Source organism: Hypanus sabinus, chromosome 14, assembly GCF_030144855.1.
Source record: "Hypanus sabinus isolate sHypSab1 chromosome 14, sHypSab1.hap1, whole genome shotgun sequence".
NCBI classification, from domain to species: Eukaryota; Metazoa; Chordata; class Chondrichthyes; order Myliobatiformes; family Dasyatidae; genus Hypanus; species Hypanus sabinus.
In genome coordinates, this window is record NC_082719.1 from 59,897,721 (window position 1) to 59,910,217 (window position 12,497).

Consider the following 12,497-nt stretch of genomic DNA (forward strand, 5'->3'; position numbering starts at 1 on the left):
AAACCAGCCCACTCTGGTTGTCCCCTGAAGGGTTTCAATGAATAGAACAGTACTCAATAAACAATCCTTCTCCACAAGACAATAGCAGTAATCTCTCTTTTGTCAATAGGAGACATTCCAACATGTGCAACTGAGCTGTGTCTCTCCTCTCATTAATTTTTCATGAGCGTTGTCAATAACAACTGCCTTTGCTGTTATCTCTCTCATTTCCTTGGTATCAGACCCGAAATAGTAGTGATTTTGTGATTCTCAAAAAGGGGGGGGGGGGCAACTTTGCACCCTTCTGCCCATCAGAGTTGCTCCTCATTCGTAACACTGAGAACACAAGTTACAGTCATAGAAAGTGAGTTGCACAGGTGGTGGAATTACTTCCGAGCTGGTTTGTGCAAAGTTTTTCTGAACCTGGTGGTGTGGGACTGCTGTAACTATTTGTCGAAGGCTGCAGGGTGGAGGTCATGTCCTGGGTGGAGATCATGTCCTGGGTGGTGGGGATGCTGATTTCTTGTGGTAGCACTCCTTGTCGTGGTGCTCAGTGGTGGAGCAGGTGCTGCCTGAGATACTCCGGGTTGCATTCGTCACTTTTTGTAGACATTTTCATTCCTGGGCACCGCTGTTTCCATACCAGGCCATGCTGCAATCAGTCACGATGCTCTCCACTGTGCACCTTTAGAAATTCTCAAAGTTTTAGATGCCATGCCAAATCTGCACAGATGTTTAAGCAAAGGAGCTGTCGTGCCTTCTTGTGCTGTCACTCATGTGCTGGTCTCAGACAGTTGCTTTGATATGGTAACACCAAGGAATTTAAAGTACTGATTGTAGTGTATTTAATATTTCAGAAATATTTGAGAAATACTGTAAATATATTGTTTGCTTACATAATTTATTATGGGTTATATTAAGTAGTACGTGAATAGCGCACTTCATTACGCCACCACGTCATATGTGAGCATCTCACTTTAAAAAAAAGGGAAAAAACCTAGGTGGACAAGTATCTTGACACCTGTGCTTTTTCTTTGATTAATTTCTGGAGTTACAAAACATAACAGTGGTGATGAAGAAGGTTTAAAAAAACCTGAGACAACTACCTATCTGTTGAATTACAACACATTTTTCTTAGGACGGGGAGAGAGACATTCCAGTTTAAACAAAGGCAGAAACTGAACGATATTAACAAGCAATGAGTATGGCCACAGGTTTAGAAACAGTGAGTACTGGGTGATGATGATGATTATAATAATAATAATAATAATAGAATAATTAAAAATAGCAGAACTGGCTGGCTACATTGAAAAGATAGATGCATTTAATTGCATAGTATATAACTGGATGATGCACACTGAACAAATTGAGCAGCATTTTGAAGCACAAAACAGCCAATGAAAAGCAAGTGCAACTGTTGCTGACAGCAATGGGTGAAAAAATATAGTTTCCTTAGAAGTCTAACTGCTCCAACTAAACCAGCCGAAATGAGCTTCGCTGATATCATGAATGCAATGCAGGAACATTTAGAACCAAAACCACTGTTAACTGCAGAACACTTTAGGTTTCATTAATAGAATCTGCTCACATGGCTGAAATGAAGAAATTGTTCGATCACTGTTCAGTGATGTTTTTAATGATGCATGAAGAGATCATTTAGTTTGTGGAATCTTACAAGAATACCTTCAACAATGGTTCTTAACTGAAGCACAACTTACGTTAAAGGAGCAGTTGAAATCACGTTATCAATGGAAACAGCAGCCAGAGACTCAATTGAGTTGTAGCTAGGAGTGAAAGTGAGTGTGAACAAAATAGCAATGTCTAAGCAGAAACCTGCCTAGCTGAACAAATTGTGTTACCGTTGTGACAGGGGCTCACATACACCTGAACAATGCAGATTTAAAGACAAAACTTGCAGAAAATGCAACAAAGTAGGACACATAAAGGACATGGCAGGTAGACAAGAAATAAATGGATTGCATACAGCAGGAAAGCGAAAAAGATAAAAAGTCAAGTTGCAGTTTCTAAAAGAGCACTTGTCTTGACATTTACCATGTGAAAACAGGAGACCAGCGATATGGCTTACACCAGAAGTGAGCAGCAAATTAATTAAAGTAGAATTGGACACTGGCTCAGCTGTTTCAGTTATTCCACAAATTAACTTTGAATGGCATTTCAAAAATACTGAACTGAAGCCTACAGGCATCCAACTAAGAACTTTTAATGGGGAAAAGATAACTCGTATGGGAATGACATTTGTAACAGTTACAATGCCCTCACCGGGCCCACATGCAAAATTGGCCTGTTAGCCAGCACTGCTAAGCCTCAGTGGCAAGGAAGTCACCTTTCCTCAACAATATACATCGAGGATTTTGAGTTCAGCCAAACAGGAATGTCATGATATTCCAATGAAAGAAATCTTGATTTGAGTGAATGCTGTGTAAGTACTGCTCATACACAATTGTTGTATGGCACAAAACAACAGATTGTACCCCACGTAAAATCTTAAAGAGAGTATAATCTCAGCTTTTTGGAACTGTTAGTAGGAAAAAGAAAAGGGCCCTTTACAGTTAACCCAATCCAAATGTGTACATAATGTTGGAGATCATCGTGAAGTTGTGCTTCTTACTCATGCGCTGGATCCACAGTCTGTGGGAAAACACACACCACATTCCGAAGGTCGCTTGAAATCCATCAACTTTGGAGTATTGGCTCTTCCTCCTTGGAGCCATTCATCTGCACAAGGCACTTCACGCAACGGGGACACTCCTTCCCATGGCATTCTCACCCATCTTCCCTCCTGTCCTCTCTGCAGCTGCCGCCAAAGTAAAACCCACAAACCACACCGTCTGTCACAAATCTCTCTCCGCCTCGCTCTCTTGAATTTTCTCCCGATTCTGCCATCCTGAATGGCTGACACAACGTTCCTAAGTTGAACATCATAGCTCCTTACCTTTTAGCCAAAAGCAGAACTTACTGCTTTTACAAAACTGCTAAGATGAAATACCTACAGCAAAGCAGTAAACATCTTAACCAGGGCACTACACAGTAAATACAATAATCAACAAGTCACATTGGGCTTGTATGTGGTAAAAAAGGAAGAGCCATATTGTGGGGCTGCAATTGGCTAAGACAACAACAACTTGGATTAGAGATCCATCTACTATTTACATGTCACATCCTCTGCAATAGTCTCAAGTGAAAGTGAATTAAGAAAGGTACAGCAGGCTTTCAAGGATGGCATTGGAAAACTCAAATACATCAAGGATAAAATAGTGTTAAATGAAAATGACACACCCAAGTTTTATAAAGCCTATCCAATTCATTGTACCATCCATGATAAAGTAGCCAATGATCTAGATCACATGGAGGTTGAAATAAATCTTTCCAAGGTTGAGTGGAGTCCAAAGGCAATGCCAGTGGACCCAGCAGTCAAGAAGGATGGGTCTGTCAGGATCTGTGGTGAGTTTAAGGTCACCATCAACCCAGTACTGAAAGTAGATCAATACCCTCTGCCTGGGATAGAGGATATCTTTGCAAACCTTTCTGGAGGGAAACACTTCAGCAAAGTGGACTTAGATTAGGCCTACCTACAGATGGAGATGGAAGAAGAGTCACAGGAAACAGCAGCACAAAAACAGGCCCTTTGACTAATCTAGTCTGTGCCGATCCATTTAAGCTGTTTGCATCCATTGTGCTGCCCTCCATACTCCTATCATCCATGTACCTACCCAAACTTCTCTTAAACACTAAAATCCACCTTGCATGCACCACATTCCACACTCTCATGACCTTCTGAGTGAAGACGTTTCCCCTCATGTTCCCTTTAAACTTTTCACCTTTCACCCTTAACCCAAGTCCTCTGGCCATAGCCCCAGCCAACTTCAGTGGAAAAAGCCTGCTTGTCTATAGCCCTCATAATTTTGTATACTGTACCTCTATCAAAACCCCTCTCTTACACTATATTCCATTTCATTGGCTCTTCACTCAGCTCTGGAACATCTGGACAATAAAGTTGAATATATCAAGATACCCTTCATTGAATACAGCTAGGCATTCAACGTTTTAATCCCCTCAAAAATAATCACTAGGCTCCAAGACCTTGATACCACCCTCCGCAACTGGATAAACAGGACAATCCATTAGCATTTCCAAGATTAGTTGTCCTCTTGAATTCAATCTTATAATTGTTCTTTAAGAGCTAAAATGGACAATAGTCATTGAGGCAGGTTCTTTTTGGACACCAGTACTGAAGCCTGCTTTGTAGCAAGTGAGTACCTTAGACTGCCAGAGTGAGAAGCTGAAGATGTCACCAAACACTCCAGCCAGTTGATTAGCATTACATTATAGTGAAGGCAGTAATATTATATGGAAAATCAAAGAAACTGCAGATACCAGACATATCTGAAGTGAAAACAGAAAGTGCAGGCCAAAGTGGAGTTTACTGTCATACATGCAAGTACACGTACGCACAGGTTCAAGGAAACACTTGCAGTGGCATCATTGACATACAGCATCATATTGAAAGAGAAAAACAAAAATTAAACTGAATTTTTACAATCTGTTGCTGCCAAGTGATCAGAGTGGTCACAGTATTGCTGAACTGTAGTGGTGATTAGGGTTTTGCTTTCAAGAACTGAAAGGTTGAAGGGAAGAAGTGTTCCTGAACCTGGTAACGTGGGACCTCAAACTTCTGTATATCCTGCCCAATGGTAGCTGCAAGAAGAAGGTATGGCCGGATGGTGGGGATCTTTGACAGTGGATGTTGCCTTCTTGAGGCAGCACCTCCTGTAGATACTACCGATGGTGGGAAGGGATGTCTTTGATACATTTTTCTAAGTCCACTACTCTGCAGCTTCTTACATTCCTGCACATTTGAGCTGCTATACCAGTCAGGATACTTTTAACAGTACACCTGTAGAAACTTGTTGGCACGTTCAGTGACACGCTAAAGCTCCTTAACCTCCTAAGATGCTGGCTCTTTCCTTTTGATTGCATCTGCTGCAGTTGCTCAGCTCATCTGATATGTTAACAGCCTGGAATTTAAAGCCACTAACTCGCTCCTAATGTAAACCGGTTTAGGTTTGCCCTCTTTTCCCTTCCTGAAGTCAACAATCAACATTTTAGTTTTGCTGAAGTTAATTGAGAGGTTGTTGTTGTGACAGGTGTCCTTGCTCATGCAGGAAGACTCATCGCTACCTGTGGTCTGTCAAAAGCAGTGAAGATGGCAGCAGAGCTGTGCTTAGGCATAGTCACGTGTGTATACAGAGTAGGGCAGGACGCCAAGCACGCAGTCTTGAATTGTACCCATGAGGATGAGAGGTTATCAACCCTCTCTCACTGAGGTGTGCCAATGAGGAAGTCAAGTATCCAGTTGCAGAGGGAGGCAGAGGCTGAGATTTTGAAGTTTGATGAGGAGCTTGGATGTCACACAGCATCTGTGCAAAGTACAGCGCCTGCAGTCAGTCTGTGGGAGTGACCCCGAGCTTATGAAAGTTATTTAACCCTTCAGTTCATCATTCTATTTTCCTCTCCAGTCATGAAGCGTTTCAGCACAAAATTTCGACTGTTTATTCCTCTCCGTAGATGCTGCCTGACCTGCTGAATTCCTCCAGCATCTTGTGCTGGTTTCTCTGGACTTCCAGCATCTCTTCTGTTTAAATCAAGTTTGTTTCTATATGGTTAAGAGATACAGATGTTTAAAGTCTGAGAAATCCAAACATAGGGACAGTCAGTGAATTAAGTACTGGCAAGAATTAATTGTAAGATTGTTCATTTTCCCACTTTGTACAGAGCCCACCAGAACGATGGTAAAGCAAGTCATTGCTTGCAAAAGAGTGCCCTAGTTGTTTTGGCTTGCAACTGTTATGATTTGTCTGTAATCAGCTACTTCTCCTTTATTCAGTGTAAACCACCTTACCAGGTATAAAAACAATGGCATTGGAACCGGTAAAAGTTGTCTGGAAGCTCCATGCATCTTGACAGAACAATGCAAGTCAGGGGAGGTGAGAAGGGTAAAAACTGATTGGAGAATGAGAAATGAGAGGGGAAAAACTAGGATACAATGGTGGGAAATGGGGAAAAAACTAACTGGGAGTGTTTGGAGAGATGGCATGTTACATTGTTTTGTGTATTCATTTCAGGAAATAGGTAAATGTGATTGTTATAAAAGTAGCTCCTTAAACATACTTTACTATTTTGTGCACTTTTATATATAAAGATAAGCAATACAGTTTAACTTCAACACGAGAAAATCTGCAGATGCTGGAAATTCAAGCAACACACACAAAATGCTGGTGGAACGTAACAGGTCAGGCAGCATCAATAGGAAGAAGTACAGTCGACCCGAAACGTCTTCCTATAGGTGCTGCCTCACCTACATTTTGTGTGTTGACGGTATAACTTTGTCAGGTCTTGATGGTAGCAAGTCATTTCTAAGATAGCTCTTACTTTTAGAAGGAGGAAGCAAATGCTCCAAGTGGTTTATGACCTCAGAACATCCTGAAGTATTTTACAATGAACATTTTCAGCCTAGTTACAAAAGGTGAAAATGACCACATTCTGTAACCTCATTTACTAACATGAATTTGAGGGTAAATACTAGCTCAAACAGTGTAAATCTTTGACTCTACTCAGAACTATTATCACAGGGTAAATAAACTTTGGTTTAACAGCTCATTCAAGAGAAATATGACAATGCAACTCTCCATAGGGACTAGATACAGATCAGGCTTTACAACACCTGTTATAAAACCATTGCTTTAAGTCCCTCCTGGCACTTCTTGCAAGTGCAAGTGCCACACCTGCCCTTACACCTCCTCCCTCATTACCTTGCAGGGCCCCTAACAGTCCTTCCAGGTGAGGCGACACTTCACCTGTGAGTCTGTTGGAGTAATCTACCGTATCCAGTGCCTCTTGTATATTGGTGAGACCTGATGTAGATTGGCGGACTGCTTTGCTGAACACCTATACTTCATCCACTAGAACAAGTGGATCTCCCAGTGGCCACCCATTTAACTCCACTTCCCATTCTGACTGATCAATCTACGGTCTCCACTATTCTCACAATGAGGCCACACTCAGGTTGGGGGAACAATACCTTCTATTCCATCTGGGTAGCCTCCAACCCGATGTCATGAACATCCATTTCTTGAACTTCTGGTAATGCCCACCCCTCCCTCTTCACCACTCCCCATCCCCTTTTTCCTCTCTCACCTAATCTCCTTGTCTGTCCATAACCTCCCTCTGGTGTTGTTCCTCCTTTTCCTTCTGACCTCTCCTTTCAGATTTCTCCTTCTCCAGTCCTGTATCTCTTTCACCAACCTCCCAGCTCTTTACTTCACCTGTCCCCCTAGGTTTCGCCTATCACCTTGTGTTTCTCCCTCCCCTCCCCCAGCTTCTAACTCTGACTCCTCATCTTTTTTACTGCAGTCTTGCTGAAGGGTCTCAGCCGAAAACTTCGGATCTACAATACTCTTTTCCACAGATGCTGCCTGGTCTGCCGAGTTCCTCCAGCATCTTGTGTGCTATGATAAATGGAGTTCAAGACGCCAACCACCCTCCACAAGTCTCTTTGTACTACAGAGAAGCGTCAGTCCTGAGATTTAAACTCCAGTTTCTGGCAAACTACCTGGGAAAATTTTACTTTTAAAATGGCTAGTTTATAACTGACCAAAACATCGACCGCCAGCGCCATATTTAATATGGGGGTGTGGGGGGGACGACTGGTCACATGATATCAGCGCATGACCAGAACTTGAGAAATCTCTGTCAAATCTACTTCTGCCTCAGACACTACCCTTGATTACCTATCTGGGTTCCGGTTGGAAATTTAGTCACAAGACACGGAGCTCAAAGTGGCGAAAATCAAGAAAACTACCCAATGAATTTGCGGGCGAGTTCTAATAACTTCCAAATATAACTTACAGTATGAATATGGAATTACTATGAAAAGATAGCAAACACAGAACTCAATCGCAATGTTTCAAACATTGCCAATTCCTGTGCTCAGCCGTGGGCAATAGGCAGTCGGTGTTAGGAACCCGGAACCGGGAACCGTGACTGCCGGCACGGACAGGGCTCGCAACCTCCACCGTCCCCGCAGTTACTCACCGGCGGCACAAACTGCGCCGATACAAAGACGATGAAACCTGCCAGCAGCGAGTACCACCATGCTACCGCCCGCACCTTCATCCTGCACCGCAGTTCACCGCCCCAGCTTTCGAAAGCGGCCCTGGGCACTCGTGATAGAGGAGGAGGAAGGGGCGGAGTTCACCCTTTCCGGCCAGTGGCATCGGAATGATCTCCAGCTAGTTATTTTCAGAAATCTGTGAGCCAACCACTTACCTTCATGCATGGAGCCTGTCTGTCCGAGGGGCAGTGAAGCCCTGATCCGATCATTCAGTGTTTTGCTCTCTGACTGAGCTCCCCAAATGACATGGCATCATTTCATTCTAGCGATGCGAATAGAAACGGTTTGAATTGGCTACATGACCCTTCGAGTTCAGTCTGCCGTTAAAGTGGATCTAATCTGTACCTTTATCCCCATATCCCTGCGTCAATCCTCCAATTCCCTATAATTCAAAAATTATCCTAGCCTTTAGTTTATTTTAGACAGCATTCAGAGCTCACTGAATTCGAGATTTCTGAGGCTTCTCGTTTCAGTCTTATTTCAATCCCTTATCCTGAGCCAATGTTTCTTAGCTCTAGTGTCACCCACCAGATCTTCTCATGATCTGTCCTGTCACTGTCCCACAAAACTCTGAAAATCAAACAAAAACTGCAGATGTAGGAAACCTGAAGAAAAAAGGAAATTTTGGGAACACTTGGCAGGTCAGGCACCATTAAGGAAAGAAAAATAAGTTATTGGTTAAGGTCAAATAACTTGCAGAACTGTTAAAGAAAAAAATATATAATTTGCAGAAAGTTGTGGTCAGAAACATCAACTACTTATTCATTTCAACAGCTGCTGCCCGACCTGCTGCATTTTGTGTGTGCTGCTTAGAATGGATTAAACTTCAAAGTAAATTTATTATCTAAGTACATATATGTCACCATATACAACTCTGATATTCATCATTTGTGAGCATACTCAATAAATCTATAGAATAATAACCATAACAGAATCAATGAAAGATCGCCCAAATTGGCTGTTCAATCAGTGTGCAGAAAACAACAAACTGTGCAAATATAAAAAATAATAAAAATGAATACATAAGCAATAAGTATTGAGAACATGAGATGAAGATTCCTTGAAAATGAGTCCATGGGTATTGGGAACACTTTAATGATGGGGCAAGTGAAGTTATTCCATTTGGTTCAAGACCCTGATGGTTGAGGGGTAGTAATTGTTCCTGAACCTGGTGGTATGAGTCAAATCTCCTGTACCTTCTTACTGATGGCAGCAAAGTGAGGAAAGCATGTCCTGGGTGGTGGAGGTCTCTAATGATGGATGCTACTTTCCTGGGATGCTTTGTGTATATGTGTTCAATTGTGGGTAGACTTTTAGCCGTGATGGACTGGGCCATGTCTACTACTCTTCTTGGGATTTTCCATTCAAGGGCATTGGTGTTTCCATACTGGGTTGTGAAGCAGCCATTCAATATACAACTAAACATCTCAGAAGTTTGTCAAAGTTTTAGATGTCGTGCTGAATCTCTGCAAGCTCCGAAGGAAGTAGAGACACTGCTATGCTTTCTTTGTAAAGATAGTGGTATATGCTTGGGTCTATCCTTTGGCTTTCAAGTATTGGCTTTGCCATCAGCAAGGCTGGCAATAGGCTTCGGATTCACTGTTTGTCTTTATCTACAACCAAATGCACTAATTATTTGTATCAGCTGTTACAATTAACTGTCTATTGCATCTTTTAAGCATACATATAGTCTTATATTTTAACTATATTGATCCATCAATGCTAAGGCCTGGCGCTGTTCCTAGCATGCCTTTGCATTCCACTGAACCAGAGCTGTTTGTCTAGCTTGATGGTGAGATGTGCCAGACTTTAAGATTAGACTGTGGTGGATTACAATGCTTCTGCTTTAAATAATCCACATGCGCTTCACTGACACTTTTTGCGTTTCCCCAGTCCGATCAAAATCTAATCACACTTTTCAATGAAATGTCTGCTCAGGTTGAACACTGAACTTCGTTTCCAAAAGGACTGTATTGTGATCATTCCTATTAATACTTTATAGATCGATGCACACACAATAGGTAGATTAGTGCCAACAAAGGCAAGCAAATCTCTCTCTTTTGCTTTTTTGTCACAAACTAGGTGTGGCACTTTCATCTTTCAGAGTTTGGTCTACTTTGTAATCAGGGTAATTACTGGGCCAGGCCTTGTTAAGAGGTATTGAAACACCTCAGGTATTTTGTGTACTTCCAAGTTTTGTACAACATTTCGGAGTATTGCTTCATCAGCTGAGGGTGTTCAATACGTGGTAATCAGGGGCACTCTCCTCACTTATACTACTGTGGTGAGTTGGGATGTTCTCAAGGTCAGCTAAAATGTATTATTCTAAATAAAGTTATGTTCAGCTAGTTTAATTAGTCTGGGATAGCTCTCCCAATTTAGATCCTAGTCTTTGGCTACTGGTGAGTTTAGTTTCAAAGTGCATTTATATCAAAGAATGTATAAATTATACAACCTTGAGATTTGTTTGCTTACAGGCAGTCGCAAGGAGTGAAATTCCTGTTTTCAAATTGTGTGTCTTGACCAATGACAGGTATTCGGACTAATGACTACTTAAAATCAGATTTTAATAAATATAATTGACAAAAAAAACATTTCTCAGAGGCTACAATAGAATTTGAATTCTTATTTTCAGATCATTAGTCCAGTGATTTTACCAACTGGTGTATGTGATTTTTAATATTTAAACTTTCATTAGGCCTCATGACAACTCTCCATTTCTCATTTATGGCAAGACACAATACTAGGTTTCTGCCAAATCTACAGTACTGTGCAAAGGTCTTCAGCATATAGCTCGGGAGCCTAAGACTTTTGCACAGTACAGCACAATATGTGTCCGTGGAGCACAGTGGGCAGGGTGTGGGAAAGGTGGCAGAGAAGGAATCCTAGGGTCAGGTGGTGGTCTGGGTGCAGATACACTCAGCCGTGAAACACCAGGCAAGGATATTTGATCCCGAACAATTGGTTTATTGATCATTACAGAATGCCTCTCTGCTGCTTCCTGTTCCCTCCGCTCTCCCTTCCCTGTTTACCAACAATGATTCTCCTCTCACTGCTCCCTTCCCACTCTCAGTCCACAATAGAGACCCATATCAGAATCAGGTTTATCATCACTCATATATGTCATGAAATTTTTTTTTGGAGCAGTGGTACAGACTAATACAAAAAAATTGTACAGTACTGTGCAAAAGTCTTAGGCACTTTAGCTTATATATATATATATATATACACACACACGAGTACTGTATTTTGGCAGCTTAAATCTAACAGTTAGAACAGCATAAACTTAATGTTCTACACATTTTAATTTTATATAAAGTGGATTTTAATTAATTGTGATACATTGGGATCAGTACATCTTGGCCCAATGAAGTAACAGCTCCATTTAGCCGAAGTTTCATAGAAATGATTAAAAACATATAAAAACGATAAACTACCATCAACTGAGTAACAAACTATGGAGTTAAATGAAATGCAGAACAAATTAGAACAGTACCAATACTACTGGTGGTTGTCTTATATCTGGTGATGACAAAAAACCTGTACAAAGTGTTTTTGGAGTGGAAAAGCCGTTGCACCGGACAGTCTGGGTCCAATGAGGTGAGTCACCACTGGGATTGTGTCTAACTTGTTGAAGTGGATGACTATGACTTCTGTGCTTTGTCATGCCCTTCGCTTTTCCCATTGCGTTGTAGAACCGCCTTTCTGGCCTTTGGATCTTATTGTAAATCTCATCTGCACAGTCCACCGGAGCTGACTTTGCATGCTAGGTCAGGCTATCTTACTGGGGTATGAGACCCGCTGGCTACCCTCACCTGGTTTAGCCCACCCGTCAAAAGGGTGTACCAGCTGTTATATACAAAGAGTTACTTGGAGCCACAGGTGAGAACTGAGTGTCTGGTGCAGACCAAAGATAATGTTCAAAATGATTGTCAATACCTTAAAGTTCTTTGTAATGCCTAATTTGCTGAAGGAATCAAATCCTTTCATTTTCACTCCCAGTTGTTTCTGTCATCTCCAAGTCTGAATGCTTGAACTGCGGTCAGCAAAACAGTTCTGAATTGTCTTACTGCTTATAATCTCACCAACTATCAGTGACAAAAATCACTGCTTTTTGAACACAGACACACACATCTAATGTTATTTAAAAACTGATTGCTCCAAGCAGTGAAGTGTCTAATGGCTATGGAAGTGCATGCAAATGATGCTAGTTAGAATCTGTTCAGCAACAGTCTCCAGCCCCAATAATGGACACAGTACCCCAAGTAAACACAGGGAATCCTGGCTATTTTCTAGAATTAACCTTTGCCTTTTAAGAGTTTTCCCA

General features: G+C 41.6%; 1 protein-coding gene across 2 annotated transcripts in view; it reads right to left on the minus strand.

Annotated features, from left to right (window-relative positions):
• Positions 1-8,245, minus strand: part of asah1b (N-acylsphingosine amidohydrolase (acid ceramidase) 1b) — a 39,541-nt gene extending 31,296 nt beyond the window's left edge. Inside the window, exon 1 of one of the 2 annotated variants that reach the window (XM_059989295.1) lies at positions 8,092-8,245. In XM_059989295.1, the coding sequence (XP_059845278.1) occupies positions 8,092-8,172 (81 nt within the window). In that variant the 5' untranslated portion in view covers positions 8,173-8,245. Of the gene's footprint in view, positions 1-7,194; positions 7,232-8,091 lie in introns of those variants that run through there. The other variant, XM_059989297.1, reaches the window with a different exon arrangement.
• Positions 8,246-12,497: the final 4,252 nt, after the last annotated feature.